Raw genomic sequence first — 16,010 nt, 5'->3', positions numbered from 1 at the left:
ACATTCCAAGCTGCCAAGCATTCACTGTCACTTCCTCAGCACTAAACTTTTAGATGAATTTCCAAGCAGACAACATTTTGGAATTTTTCTGTCACATCCTTAAGGTGGACTTACTAGGTAGGTTTTTCTTGTCCTTATAAGGAGCTGTGTTTAAAATAAATTTAATAAATTATTAAATAACTTTGGGAGATAAAATGTACTATAAGCAGGACAAGAAAGGGTGGACAAAAATCTCATATTTCGACTTTAATACTATAAATATTGTGTATAAGTTTTTAAAAAATGGTTCTGAGGAGATTCATCTTAAAAATAAGGCAGACTGAAGCTAGAGTAGATACAGGGAAGTTGTGGGTGTTTGAGAAGTGACACTGAAATTTCTCTGATTATGTTTAGCGGTATCACTTCTTTTTAAATTTCTGTATGTTTTAGATTAGATGAGACAGTAGCAACCTGGGAAAGCAAACGGATCTTCATTCTTGGCAAATAAGTTTCTTCCCCCTTTTAAATTGAGAACCAGCAGGCAAAGCTTTGTTAAGAAAGAGAAATTTAAGGCTTTCTAGAAATATCCTTCAAGAGCTTCAGATGGACAAGCCCTGGAAGGCTCTGTATTTAAGTTGGGATTGACCGAAGCCTAGGGAAATACTGAGTTTAGATTACAGTGACTGAGGATTGCTAAATGTTAGCGAGATATTTAACTACACCTAGATCATTTCTTTATTATTTCTAGTGTATTTCTTTAGCCCTAGCTTTATATGTGACTTTTCAAAATGTGAAGTGCACTTTTATTTTATTATGTGATTTTTAACTAAACAGAATGTCCCTTTATATTTGTACTTATGTGCTACAGTAAAGTTGTTTCGTAGGAGAAAATAATAATTGCTCTTTGGCTCAATTAACACCATGCCTATAGGAAGTCCTAAGCAGAATGCACTGGCATCCACCAGGCAGAATGCACATTGCATGGTGTGTTAAATGATATAAGACGTGGGAATAAAATAAACACTTTAAAAAGCATTTACTATACATCAACTTAAGAGACACTTCCTGAGCATCTCTATTCATTCTACTGAATCTCAAAGGACAGTAGCAGAGATGCGAGAATTCCTTACCATATCCAAGAAACCAAAAGGGATGGATAAATCTAGACAGAGTGTCATCCCAATGTCTAAAGAAACCTATTTCAGATCCCATGGAATTTCACTTTGGGGCTGTATATTTTTCTTCTTCAGTGCAAGTCATCTCTAACCCTACTCTGCCTTAGAATAAAGGAAATAAGGTAGAGAGAGAAAAAAAAATGAACCAGAAATTCCAAAATAAAAGAAACACTTGAACACAATCATGCGAAAGCCAAGAAACCAAAAATTAATGTTTTCCTGTAAAAATAGAGGATGACTAGTTAGGCTCTTAATGAAAGCTGGAGTATGCAAAAGGCCATAAGAAAGATTTATTGCTGGGAGAGCATGAGCCTAGCATTTCATGACTGTTGTGCCTTCAACTTAATAGTCAGACAATTCCATTCTTGCAGTTAAAAATAAAGTTGAAATATAATAAAATTAATTCTACAGGGGATATGAGAAGAGGTCAATTAGGTTGATTTGAAGGAAAATTTCAGGAGAGGTAAATATGCATATTTGGTTACATTTTTGAGATGGTGACTAAAAGCGGTAAGAGTTTAAAGTCAAATAGTTGGGACCAGCAACAATTTCAAGCCAAATGCTGGGAGGATTTGTACCAGCCACATCTAAGCAAGAAGGAATTCTTTAAGGAATCTGTTACAGTGTCAGAGAAGACAAAATGTAATGCTTAGCCATGAACATTTTGTAAGATTATCCTGTGACATATTGGAATTAATAGCAATTCTCTAGGCCAAAATGTAGTCTAGAATATGTGCCTTTCTAGCAAATAAAGTCACTGTTAGTGGTGGTTGCAGAGATTTTAAACTAGTATGGTCAATATAAAAGTGACTGCTTTATTCCATGGCCATTTGCTTTACAGACAGATGAATTCATAAATGTATAATAAACACAGCTATGGATTATTTTTCATACCTCCTTAATGATACTATCTCACATGTATTTTAATAACTTGGGAAAGTGTCAAAAATGTAGAATTCAGAAAGAATTACATATCCGCTCTCTCTCAACACCTATCTACAGCTTTAGTAACTCAAAGAAGAAATCCTAACTAAATCACATTATTTTTAGATAAGAGATTTTTAAAATAGAAAAAAGTTACTTTCAAAAGTCCTCTAGTTTTCAACTTTACCTGATCTATTACAAACAGTAAATATTCTCTAAACACTTTATTATCTAAAATCAATAGACAACTGAATCCTTTACCCAGACAGTTCATACAGACCATCCATGTCAGAAACCCAGGCAACTATGGGCTCCCACTTTCCTAAGGTCATCAGTCAGCATTACATTTTAAGTTGATATGTTTTGGAGAATAACATAACAAATAAGCAGTTGTTAGGTTTTGAGTGCTTACCATGTGTTAAGCACTAAGCAAAGGGTTTTAAATAAATAAGAAAGAGCCCGTGGTCAGTGGATCAAATGTAACCTCTGTGTGGATAGGACCCATACCTAATACTGCCTTGTACGGAATAGACATAAATGAATGAATTGATTTTATCTCCACAGTCTTAGGAGGAAAGAAAGGCAGGTATCCTTCTAACTTGTTAAAAGAAGATATTGATAAATGGATGTTAATTGATTTGCCAAAAGGGGTGGACAGCATCATCTCTAGGGAGGAATATCAGGGAGTCAAGGGCCAGTGTTGCCTTTCTCCTGAGTGGACTTTAGGCATCTTGTCCTTGTGCTTGGCAAGAACCACAGGTGGTTCAGAATATGAACAGTCAACCCTGGCCTACTCTCCTGAGCCAACCATTGACTGAAAAGGAAACTTTTTATATCACTTTGATTTGACCCAGGCCATTCTCCTACTACAATCAGTAAAAATAAATAAATAAATACATGAATAAATAATGCCTTACTAAATATTATTTACAAATACTATTGCCAGTAGTTACCACATACTGGCAATTTGCTATGCACTAGGCTTTCTGCTAAGCAGTAGACACGTAATATCTTCTTTAACTGTTTTCTCAATACTATGAAGTAAACATTATGCCCATTTCAGATAAAAGCAAATAGAGGCTCAGTTAGGTTATACAATTTGTCCAAATCAAGGAATTAGACCTAGATATATTGAACATTATGGCTTTTAAACTTGTTTGCCTCCCTATATTTACATATTATTCTATAATGTAAGTAATCAGCTGATAATCCAAAGACACTTTCATACTGTGAGTGTATTTGTAGTGTATTATTTCTTCAAGAAAACATTAGAGAGATGCTGCTGAATAACTGAAGACATGAACAAGAGGGGGAAATTTTACTTGTTGGAAAGGCATACTCCAATGAAATTAATGTGATGATAAAAAGAGACAAATTAAAAAATTTGTGACATTCATGAATAGAGAGACATGGAACTGAAATTACCTGGGAGGACTAGTGACTGAAACAGTAGCTAAAGGGACGCACCTAATGAAAACACCCTGGAGGACTCCTGAAATCCACTCACCATCCACATTCTGGAGGTCCCACATCACCTCATTTTAGGTAATGATATTTCTCACCTTTTCTGAAACATATTCCTTGATCCACCTGGTTCCTTAGGCTATAGCAGTATTTCTCAACTATTTTTCCCTCACAGAGAAGAACAATTTAAATCCTACCTGATAGACAAATTAAACACTGAGATCAGAACTGTTGGGCAGGGCTGAGTTTTGGAGGGCCAAAAACCATTTAGTACCTCAGATACTTTTGCTTTCCCAAGGACTGATTTGCCCCGTTGAGAATGCTTGGGTTTATAAGTGCTCATCCCTGCTCCTCCATCATATACCTGGTCTTACTTCTAAACTGCGTGCAAAGTGTTTTAGCTTATAGAATAATTACCATCTTGCCCTGATATAGCTTACAATTTATTTAGAGAGTCAAGACTCACTATACACTTTCTTCAGAAAACAAGTGGAAGAAACAGTCAGAAAATCAGAATGCCACTGGGGTTCTGAGACGGTAGGCGGACTCTAGTCTGAGAGCATGTTCACGAGGGAGCCAAGACCTAAGCTGCACTGAGCAGCGGGTAGAATGTGTATGGGCAGAGCAGACGACTGAATTACATGGTGCTGGAAAGGTGGCAGGGGCTAAGCAGGCAGGAAAGAGGTTGCCTGGATGAACCCCCATGGGGGATACGGTTCAACGGTGAGAGTGGTACCAAGAAGGTACTAAGTAGCTCCTTATTTCCCAGTTAGTCACAAGAGAATACGACTTCATTTCTAGGTGCTGTGGATTCTCATTCTGTTCCACTACTCCCACCCCTGGCCCATATCTCGTTGTGTTTTCATATCTTGTGTTTCATGTCACGCACTCTAGGCAAGGTGAATATATATATTAAGTAAAAAATAAACTAGCTTCCAACAAATTTTCTTGAGTTCCTTCAAATAACCACCACATGTCACAACCTCACCCACACCCCCAGTCACCTCTCTACATCATTTCATTTAAATTGGCTCACTTACCTGGCATTTCAGGATGATCCAACCTGTCTTTGGCAGTCAACCTGGTATTGTTACTGCTACCTGCGATTTTATATTCTAGAATGAAAAGTGGTAAGGATAGAGCCTTTATTTTTGTGTTGTATATTTTGTTGAGTGCTGGGTACATTAACAGGCCTAACAAAGCCGGCCCAGGTTAAAGGATATCACCTTTGCTGTCCTCCAGCACAACAAAAGGAGTAAGCTCAGTGGGCTCCCACCTGTAGGGTAGTGATAGATTGGGAAATGAAGCTCTCTTCAGAGTCTACCATGAAAAGAGAAATAGTGCCTCCAGGGTATCTCCAGGAAACTGGAAAAGCCAGAATGGAAATAACCTACAGGGAGGAGAGAAATGCTTTGCTTAATGAGGGCTTTATTCCTACAATCACTTTCTGATAGGCGTACATTGCCAAGTGTAGAAACTTAAGAGTCACTTAAAATTACTAGGGGGGTAAACCTAAGATGAGCAGAGATTGTTTCAGCAGATCATCTTTCAATTAAGGGGGGAAAACTCCAACAACTATTGACCCTTGATACTCATTTAACACAATGTATAGGAAGGTAATCAAGAATAGGAAGGTAATAAAGCTTAAGAACTTCTTTTCGAGTTTAGTTCTGGAGACTGTTTTTGCTGAAAAGCTTGTCTAATGAAAGATTTTATTAATTCTTGATGTTATAAAGTATTTGCAACTTGTTATTCATACAACGGAAATGCAGAATTTTGTTAACTAATATAACAGGGATTTCTTTTCTTTTCCTTTTTATAGACTAAATAAATATTTTAAGAGATTGGCTACCATTGTTACCCCATTTGTTGAAAATGTTAGAGTATAGCTAGCTGTATCTTTCCATCTACGGGGAACTTTAGAGGTTGCAATAATTAATGTGGTGACCATACTGGCTAGAAATTCAATTGACTAAATTGTACAACATCATAATCCATTACAGAAATTACAAAGTTGAGTTCATGCAGTAAACTGGCAATAAAATGAATGGACCAATTAAAGAATATTTTAGGACCTGCTTTGATGGCAGGGAAAAAAAATCAACGTGATGGTCTTCTTTCCTCAGATAATTATTTTTTCCTCAAAAGTAAAATGAGCTTATCCTTCAAAAACATGGCCCACTACCAAAGAAGTCAATATTTCCAAATCCTTCAGCAAGGTTACGTAAAAACAAAATGCCACAGCCCATTAGAACATCAGGCATTCAGTTTTTATGGTCTATATTTAAATCTATACAAATCCATAATTTTAAAAGAGCCATGTAATTTAAGTAGCATTAATCAATGTTAATTTAATAAAAGGCAGAAGGAAGTTCCCTCTATGTGTACATTAAGGAAAACAAAAAATAAAACTCAAGTCACGATAGATAGATTCATAATCACTTATGTTCCCAAAATTTAATCTAAAGACTTAACAGTCTTAACGGTTATAATAAATACAAATAAATTCATAATCATTTACTTTCCCAAAATTTAATCTAAAGACAATACTGTCTAAAAGGTTATAATAAATACAAAATATTTTTATTAATACCGATACAGCTAACCAAACAAAAGATCCATTTCTACTTTCAAAAAATTTGAGAAGCTAAATTATTTGGGATATAAGCTAAGTTCGGGGGCATTTAGGAAATGTAGCATATTCTAGTGTGAACATCCAGAAGGTTGCCTAAAGGCTCCCAGTACAGACTCAAGGGCAGATTCTAATGTAGATGAGACAAGAACTCTCATTCATTTCCTTGAATCAACGGTGAAGAAATTTTGTCCATTCAACACACTTTTACTGAACTCACACTGTGTGTCAGGCACCATGTTAAGCGTGGATGTTAAGATCCATTCACAGAGTTATGAAGTAAACAAGTAAGGAAACAATTACAACAGTGTGGATCAAGAGCCTTGAAAAAGGAACACATAGGATGCTATAGGAAGGCAGGAGGACATCCCATCCAGCTTAGGAGGAATAAAAGAAGACTTCCCAGAGGAGGTGATACCTGACTCAAACCTTGTAAAAGAATTTAGCCACAGATTGGGTCACGAGATGGCTGGAATGAACGCAGCTTCCGTAATGTACATAATATTTTTGAAAAATGTCTCTTCTTCCATTCTAGTGTGTGTTTTGCAAGGACAGGTTCATTTTTTAGCCTATTTTGTGAGCTCCATTCTGCTTCTTTCTGGTGTTTTAGACAAGCTGACTACTAATGACTAATGAGAACAATATGAATGCATTGTTGCTGCATAAGTGTAATGTGGTGTGGTTTTTGCCTCGTCTGTAGTAGTCAGACTGCTTTTAGCGAGGCTCACCAGTGGTTTTACATCTGCACAGTGTTGAAGGCTGGGCTGACTCTGGGGAAGATTGAAATTGCTTCATATTGTTTGTGATCCTAAATTTTATATTCACTATATTCCCTAAAACAAATATCCACAAGAAAAAAAAAATTAAAAAAAAAAAAGAAAAATTAAAAGAAGGGAATTCCGAGTGTATTACAGGCAAAAAGATCAGGATGTAAAAATGGCGAGAGAAAGTGTGGCATGTTCAATAGTGCAGGGCATTGCTCAACAGTACAAGAACACGGTGACGCGGAATATCCAATATCACCTGGGTGAAAGTAAGATATATAAGGGTGCGGGTTGTCTAGTTTCACTTCAGCTCCTCCCAGAGGAGATGCTCAGAGAGCTGGCTGAAGGTCATGGTTTGTTTTTTGTTTTTTTTTTTTTTTAACGTTCCTTCTGGTTTAAGCAAAGGGCGAGAGGATGGATGAGAAGGGGGCTAAAGTGGATGCAGGGAAATCAGGAGAAATGATAAAGGCCTGGACTGAAGTAGGGGCAGGAGGTATGGAGAAGAGAGTACATATTTAAGAGACAAGCCTTTAAGATATAAAATTAACTAAAGTTCATCATCTATTGAATATGGAGGTGAGTAAGAATGAAGAATGGATAGACTCAGATTTCCTGCTTGGGTAATGGAGGGCTTCAAATGATATGGTCAGGACTTTAAACACAGAGGGGAGGATGGCTGTCAGCAGTACACCAGCAAAAGAGGTGCTGCTTTCTCCTGACATCTAGCATCAGCTGGTGGAGGGATGCTGATTGAACCAGGTCAAGTTATATGTCTGTCCCTGGGGGTGTAGGAATAGTAACAAGTATGCTATTCCCATCAGGACCATATGGAATGAAGAAGGGATTCCCCAAGGAAAAAGAGAGTATAGGACAGGGGATGAGAAAGAGTGTGGAGGAAATAAAATCAACAGCTACCATGATCTGTTACAGAAGCTAAGAGTAAGAGTCAAAAGAAATGTCTGAGAGCTAACTGTGGATATGGAACCTGAGAGACTTCTGAGCTAGAGATCAATTTGGGTTTCAACAGCGGCAGATAGGCATGAATATGATTCTGTAGAGAGAAAAGAGAAATGGAAGAGAAGTGAGCCAAAGATGGAATTCTGGGGAACACCAACATTTTAGGGGGAGAGTAAGGAAAAGAAGTCCCCAACGTCTGCGATGGAATGAGAACCAGAAAAGCATTGTTACAGCAATCAAGGCTGAAGACACTTTCAGGAGAGTGGAAATAATCAATAGTGCTAACTGCCTCAACGAAATAAAGATAAGGCATTTGGCAGGTCGGAGATGGCTCCCGCATGAACCAGTTCAGGGGAGGTTCTAACCAGGGGTGGGAAATCAGATTACAGAAGGCAGAGGAGTGAATAGAAAGTAATAAAAAAAAAAAGTGATGATACAAATATAGACCACTCTCTCAAGAAGCTTGACTCTAAAGAGAAGGAAAAAGTTTATAGTTGGAGTTGGAGGGGAAAGACGTAAATATGTTCATATGACAAGGGAAGAGAACTGGTCGAGTAGGAAGTGAAAGAGATGGGAGAGTACTACAAGAAAGGTGCACTCCCGCTCCTAGAAAAAAAGTCCGTTTCTAAAGCAGGGTGACTTAAAATACCCAATTGTGCTTGAAAGAAAGCATATGAAAAGGGAAAGCATTTTTCAAGGACAGGTCAGATAGGATTAATAAATTCTGGGACAGGAATATACGCAAACATAACCAAGAACACACAGGGAAACTTGGCAGCCTGATAAAACCTCAAATGAGTGAATCCACAGCACCAAAATACACTGTATTGTCTAGAATCAGTTCTTACTCATCCTGAGGACACACATAGTCATTATGGGCAGAGGAAAACTCAACCTGAAAAACATGGAGAATACCCAAAACAGACCAAAGGCACAATTTGTAGAGGCTTAGTAAACTAAGCATTATTTTCAGCCACGTAAACACAGCACGATAATTTGGGGAATTTGCTGGGCCCTGAAAAACTACTAAAGTTTTGAAATTCTATTCCTTTGCTTTTGTAAAGTCATTTATAGAGAATTAATGATTTATTTCATTGGTATGTTCATTCGACAAATACCGATTGAGGATTTATTATGTGCTAAGCATAAATGTGATAGGACATCAACAAGAGAGCATAGATTCTTAACAGAAATGGGACAGCGGATGTACTTTGAAAAAGCATATTTGATTTACCTTTTGCCTTGTAATAGGATATACAAAGTAAAACCTGTCAAAAATCTTGGCTGGAGGACTATGGAGAGCAGCATACAGTGAAAAAAACATCGTAGGGCACTTGGGCTTTAAAAGGTGGAGAAACATTGGCCTAAGGATTTAAGCATTTCTCCATAGAAGAGATTCAATAAGAAGATAAAATCTGAAAATTCCTTCCTCTGCCATTAAATTCAATTTCTAATTTCGGCCTATGAGGTGGGCACAATAAGGCAAAAGTATATATTTAATTATAGAGATACAGATATATTTTTTTTAAATGCTATTGACTTTTGGCTCTTTGTAGTTCTTACAAGTACCATTCCCATCTCTTAATCATCTTCATTTTTACTGCTGCCCATATCTTTAGGGTTAGAAACCTCAAATACCTACCTGAGGTAGAAACTTCTAGATTCGCTTCACAAACAGGAGCTAAGTCTCCTGCAAGGGGAAGAGGAGAGCTTAGTGTTACTGTTTTAAGCTGAGTTAGCTGATGGTCAAAGCTGGCATAGCATGATAGAAAACTAGATAGTCTGTTCCATGCTCAGAAGGACATACTGATAGCCAATTAAGCCAACCGTGCTCTTTTCCCCATGGAGGCCCAGTGTGCTGTGGCTGCAAAGCAGCAGCATCCTTGGTAGTGTATGCAGGCTGTTGCTTTTATGGGTTGCCCTAAGGGACCTTGGAGACAGCCCTTTTTCAGTGGACACTCATGTCTGACCTCATGCTGTCCCTAGTCTAGACTCTAGACAGGTATGTGGGGAGCCTATGGAAAATCCCAGGGCACAGTGGCCAGGGTCCACATTGGCCAAATAATCATGTCCATTGCACTGAGCTGCAGAACAAGGAGCATGATTGAGGTTCTACGCAGGGCCAAGTTCAAGTTCCCTGGCCGCCAAAAGATCTACATCTCTAAGAAGTGGGGCTGCACTAAGTTTAATGCAGATGAGTTTGAAGACATAATAGCTGAAACGCAGCTCATCCCAGATGGCCGTGGGGTCAAATCCATCCCTAATCATGACCCCTGCACTCATGAGAATCTTGGTGCTGACCCCTTCTTATACCCACCAATAAATCCTACTTCCTGTCAAAAAAAAAAATACATATTGATAAATACAAATTCTCCTGAAGATTTAAAACAAGGATGAGGGGGGAGAGAACATATAGGGAGAGAATGAGTATTTAGGCTTTATCTTAGACTAACTGTGTGTTTGCTTTTTAGCATCCGTTTATTTCTTTTTGGTCCTCAGGAGGCCTATTCAAATGAAAATGCAACAGACAGCATGTTAGTATATAGTATACCCTGTAGGTGTAAAAGCTTGGCTTTGTTCATGAACAAAAGCTTCTTTTCTGTTAGCCTCCCAAATGTTCCTTGCCATTGTGCAGAAATACATTAATTTTGAAACAAAATAAATTATGTACTTTTTGGAAAACAAAATTAAAAGAAAAACCATACATGTAAACACACATGTGCACAATGAAACTGACATTACCCTATTCCTTCTTCCACGTGTCTCAGAGTTATAGCCAACACCTGTGGCCACACAAGGGGCAGACTTGGCAGCTGCAGATCCCAGATGTCAGACACTGGATTGTACGTCCCTGGCAGCAGTCCTAAGTGGGAGGTTGTCTCCTTAACTGACCTCTGAAATGGTCTATTGTCTGACTCCCTCTCTGGCCTGGGCTGTAACTAACAAGCTGTCTGTAGGCTGGTTCAGAGTTAGCGTGCTGATGGGTTGTTCTGGATGCAATTATCCTTTGCCTTACCTTTGATTGTAAGGAATTTATATCCTTTGTAGGGGTGAAAATTGGGACTGGGAACATTCTGGACAAAAAAAAAAACAAACAAAAAAAACTATGGAGTTCAGGTTATTTCCACTCAAAATAAGACGCTTTTGCCACCTTCTCTCTTCTCTTCCCCCCCCCCCCCCCCCCCCCCCCCGCTGCCAAGTTAACTGAAATTCCTTCCTTCATGAGTATCATTAGGCACAACACAGTTGAATTTTGGTTAATCAGAAGTACAAAGAAGAGTTTCTGAAAGAATGTTGTTTCCTTACGCTGCTGCTTAAAGGTTGAAAATGAAACCTTTCTTTAGAAACTTAAGGAGCTACAACTTTGTTTTTGCTATTACTAAGAAAAGTCTCATCTATTGTAGTGAACAGCTTTTTGTATCTTGGTTCTTTAAGGAGGAAAATGATTACACTTCAACCTTACCTCTACACTACTTGCTGAAGAATGACATAACATGTAAGGTGCACACATTATAGGAATGAGGCAGGAAAAGGCCAAGAGTCTAAAAGGGCTCTGCTTATAACGCTGTACTCACTCGTAGCCTTCCAGGAAAGGTCTGTTGAGCATACAGTTATAGTCATGGCAAGTTAAGGAGAAATATATCTAATATTTATGGGAAGATGAATTTTGAGGAAATTATAGAATATATTATATCCAACATCAAATAGTATTCATCTGCACCATGTACAATGTTTGAAATTTTCTTTATTAACTTTAATAAAAATGTGAATAGGTCTCTTGGCTACCATTAATTTAGATTTGGAGTCCCAATATAATTTAGTAAATGATAAATAAATAAATTGGAGAGAAGAGCCATCTCTCTCATACAGAAGAATTCCAAGTAATTTATGTGGCTTCAAGGAGGTAGAACTTCATTCTCTACCCCTTGACTGTGGGCTGTGCTTTGTGATTTAATTCCAAAGAGTGGTGTATAAAAAGGGGTTGGGGAGTTACTTTACAGTGGCCAAATCAGACAAATGCCACCTTGGCCAGGTGATAAATGTTAACATCGGCAGTAATGTCATGTTGATAGCATGTTCCCTTGATATGATATGATTTTACCTTTGTAATATTCCTCTCCAAACTCATAACCATAGTCTGATGATTAAATATAGTATATCATACGAGATAGGATCCTGGAGGTGAAAAAAGGTATCAGGGGAAAACTGTGAAATCTGAATGGAATGTGGACTTTAGTCAATAGTAATGTCCCAATGTCAGTTCCTTAGTTGTAGCAAATAGGGGAAACTGGGTAAAAGGTATACAAGAGCTCTGTAACTTTTCTATAAACCTAAAAATATTCTAAAGTTAAGTTTGTTTCAATTAAAAAAAAAGATGGTTAATATATTGCTATACTGATTGTAACAGGGTTCCTATGTACCAATCAATATATCTCTTTAGCTTTTTCCACCCACATCCATCCATCAAACCATATGGCATAAAGAGTCATTTCTACAGTGGTATGATTGGAGTCAGACCTATTCTGAGAGTTTTAGATTTTTCAATAATATTTAGGTCATGCCCTTAGTAATATAACACAAATGCTCAAAAGATAGTGTCCACAACCTATATTCCTCCATGGCTTTGAAAGATATAATATCCTCCAACCACCTATCCAAAACACTTAATTTTCATGTAAATGTTATTAGTGACATGATTAGCAAGACAATCTATTAATTTCTGAAGGTAACATATTCCTTGCTAGATTACTTAGGATAGTGTTCACTTATTGATCGTTATCATGAGCACTAAGGGGGTAAGAGCTGATGCTCTAAATGTTCCAAAACCACTCTTTTAGAACAAGGATGAGACTATTTCTTTGCTACTCCGTCTCCATCCTTAGAATTATGAGAAATCAGTTAGTTCTCTTGGAATTTTAGAAGATATTTCTTTCATGCTGCTTTCAATTTATTATTTTACTCTGAGAAAGAGAAAATCTGTTAGTGTCAATGAATGTTTACTTTAAAAAACTATTGTGGGATGTCTAGAACTATTAACCAGAAACATGCGTTAGCTCTCATTTAATGATAGATACAATTTTAAAAGTTCAGTTAATCAAAATTTAATTAGAATAATAAATTGGACAGAGCTGCCGCTCTAATTCTGTTTTTAGGGAAGGACGGGAATGCCATTTTAAAAGCTGAAAAGAAAATACATGCAACTTCCTGCATATATATTTTAGGGACAAAAATAAGATTCCAGAAAATCATTTGTACATTCTACACCTATAGTACTTTATAATGATAACTTGTATTAAGGAAAAAACCATGCTGCTTAATAATAGGGTGGTGGGGGTGGGAAAAAGTGTTCCCTCTGGATTTCTTAACTAAGGAATTTCAGAAGAGTCAACCAACATATTTTAGGACTATTTTTCATAGATACTTAATACGGAAAAAAATAATGGCACACAGGGATCTACAATAAATGTAAGGTAGCTATTTTTTATATTACCCTTTAAGCAGTTTAGTTAATACATATTTTGCATTTCATGAGACTGTTTTATGTGTGTGGTTAGTGATGAGAATTATAACAGTTCTCGTTCCCAGAACACCTCTGATGTGTCAAGCTTTATACTGCCAGGCATTTGACATGCACCATCTAAAACCTAACGCAACCCCGCAAGGTGCATATAATTACTATTTAACAAGCGGAAGATGAAGGACATCAGAAGTTAGCACACTGAGATTCAAAGTCCCCCAGCTTGTAAGAGAGGGAGCCAGTTCTGCCTCAAAAGCCTGAACTCTTTCCCATCGGAGCATACAGTTTTGTTAGAATTTATATTATTGTTAATACTGTAAAAGTAAACATGTATTTATCACTAATTAGGTGACTTATTCCTTTCTAGGCTTCAGGTTTCTTCTGGGTAAAATGGAGTTAGCTGGTTGATTTCTAATGTTTCTTCCAGGTGTAAATAGTAACACTGATTTTTAAACAAGATAAGAAAAGTAAAATGCTCATTTCACAATATTTTTGTTAAAAATAGGTTATTAACACGAGTACTCATTAAATTTTGTGATGGGCTCTATGTAGAAATGTTCACGTGATTTCTCGCAAAGCTCTCCAGTCCTTAATACTAAGCTGGAACTAGTGAGTGATCTTACCGTTTTCATTGTTATTCCTTAAAGCTTACGTATAAGAGGAAATTTCATACTTTTCACTGTGTTACACAAACTACTTACTTAAATAAAACCATTTTTTTTCTGGATCTGAAATTAATCAAAAGGTCAGTTTATTGTAATTCACATTTATTTAAATATAACAATTTTTGTAGACAAATGAAAATACATATAATCATATTTATAACAGTAGACATAAATATAAATGAAATGTATAAGTATTTAAGGCAAAATTTAACACTTAGATAAATTGATGACATGCTTACATTTAGCTTTAAGGTACATTAACATGGATATTGAAAAGGATGTGCTTTCACAAAAACTGCTACAAAATGTTCACATCTGTGTTAGTAATAAGTCATATTTCCTAGGCTGATGTTTTACCGAAACTATGTAAAGATCTAATTTAATCATTCGTCTCATGTGATAACGTTACTTGTAAATGAAGCATTTTTGTCAATAGAAATGTTCCTTTATCTTTTAAATAATATAGCATTTTTATCAAGACCATGCCACATTTATTAAACAAACATGCATTACACATTAAAGCTTGAATAATTAACGTACCCTTATGCACAGTGTTTAGTTTTGCTATGGCACTCTATCTTTGTGAAAAATATGCTTAAAATTTGGCACAGAATTAATAAAACGTATTGCTACTATTTACAACAAATGTGATTTAAATTTTACATGGCACAGAAAATTATCTATTACAATTTATCTCTTCCTTTTGCAGTTTTTATTGACCAATGGCAGGTCTTTTCTCTTTTAGTTGGAATATATAATGGCTATTCAAGAACTAAAAGTCATATCTAGGTGTTTTGCCTAATTGGAAATGAGTCGATTTCAGTTTTTCTAGCAATAAAACATTTCCATCCGTACTGTGGCCAACAGATTTCTAAGTAAGGATGTTATCAGCAATAATATGTGTCATCAAGACATGTTTTTCTTTAGGAGGCAGAGGTCTAAAGGAAGTGTGGATCTCCTCAAACACTAGTAAGGAGAACAAACGCCAACTGAGGCAGAAGCAGGGACGGTTCTTCGGAAAGCTGGCGAGAGCAGAGTCTGAAGTAACAACAAGGCGGAAAACAAAGGCAGAAACACGGGATCGTTCAAGGTGGGAAGGACTGACACAGGTTTAAGGAAACTGAAATTCATCACTCAAAGAAACAGTATCCAGAACATTCTTGTTATAGCATTCTTATATCAGCAGACTCCCACTGCTTTTTAGGAAAACTTTTCAATTTCCACATCAATGTCTAAATCAACAGTGAAGAAATTAAGCTAACTGCCAAAATTTTTTTTCCTGAATTTATTCATAAACACTTTGGAAGAAGAAGGAATAATATTAATTCAACCTTCCTCCAAACCAGAGAAAAGAATTTTAAGGGCAGACTTCAGACTTGTGGTAACTGAGGCAAATGCCACAGTTCTTCTTCATTGTTCTTTTAAGGGAAATTTGAGGTGTTCTATCTTGAGATCCTGGTTGAAGGAGTCTACTCCTTTCATAAAACCCTGATTGCCTAATTTTTATATTATTTGAGAGAAAGGAAGTGATGCTTAAATTCAATTTTTATACGAATATACTTTATTCTAAGAAATAGAGCAATGAGAATAATATTTTCTCTGCTTTATGATCCTTGCTTTTCTGAAGGCCTTTAAACAGGGAAATGGCAAAGAATATCAAACAAGTTAAATAAAGCAGGCAAACTTGTGTTTTAAAGCTGTTAAGGTACAAACAAACATTATGAATCACACAGCACTGAATTTTCAAGAGTAAAATCATACCAAAACCGTGATAAGTTTTCGCTGACATCATAGGTGAGTAAGTGGTCTGGAAGGTCACTGATGGTGCCCTGCACGGCCAGCACGTGCGGGGCCAAGGTGAAGGGTACGTCGCTCAGAAGCTCGGCCATTAACGAGCTGTTTTCCAGAGTCTGGCCTGCCTTATTTTCCGCC

The 16,010-nt window shown here is 36.9% G+C and overlaps 1 protein-coding gene, 1 long non-coding RNA gene and 1 other non-coding gene across 3 annotated transcripts; 1 reads left to right on the top strand and 2 right to left on the bottom strand.

The window, feature by feature from the left end:
- Positions 1-4,480: 4,480 nt before the first annotated feature.
- On the bottom strand, positions 4,481-10,966 carry LOC120602208 (uncharacterized). The gene is made up of 3 exons (XR_005652654.1): positions 10,912-10,966; positions 9,538-9,585; positions 4,481-4,932 (listed from the first exon to the last, which is right to left on the bottom strand). It is a non-coding gene; the product is annotated as an uncharacterized LOC120602208 (long non-coding RNA).
- LOC120602668 (small nucleolar RNA SNORA70) lies at positions 9,703-9,838 on the top strand. The gene has a single exon (XR_005652809.1). It is a non-coding gene; the product is annotated as a small nucleolar RNA SNORA70 (small nucleolar RNA).
- A 4,248-nt stretch (positions 10,967-15,214) lies between the features above and the next one.
- Positions 15,215-16,006, bottom strand: LOC120602008 (UBAP1-MVB12-associated (UMA)-domain containing protein 1; the record flags this gene model as incomplete). The annotated part of the gene is made up of 1 exon (XM_039862028.1): positions 15,215-16,006. A coding segment is annotated over one exon (210 nt), but the record flags the coding sequence as incomplete, so codon positions are not given.
- Between the last annotated feature and the right edge of the window lie 4 nt (positions 16,007-16,010).

Source organism: Pteropus medius, unplaced genomic scaffold (assembly GCF_902729225.1).
Source record: "Pteropus medius unplaced genomic scaffold, Ma_sr-lr_union100, whole genome shotgun sequence".
Taxonomy (NCBI): domain Eukaryota; kingdom Metazoa; phylum Chordata; class Mammalia; order Chiroptera; family Pteropodidae; genus Pteropus; species Pteropus medius.
Note: the sequence above shows the minus strand (reverse complement) of the source record. Positions and strands in the feature narration are given on the sequence as shown.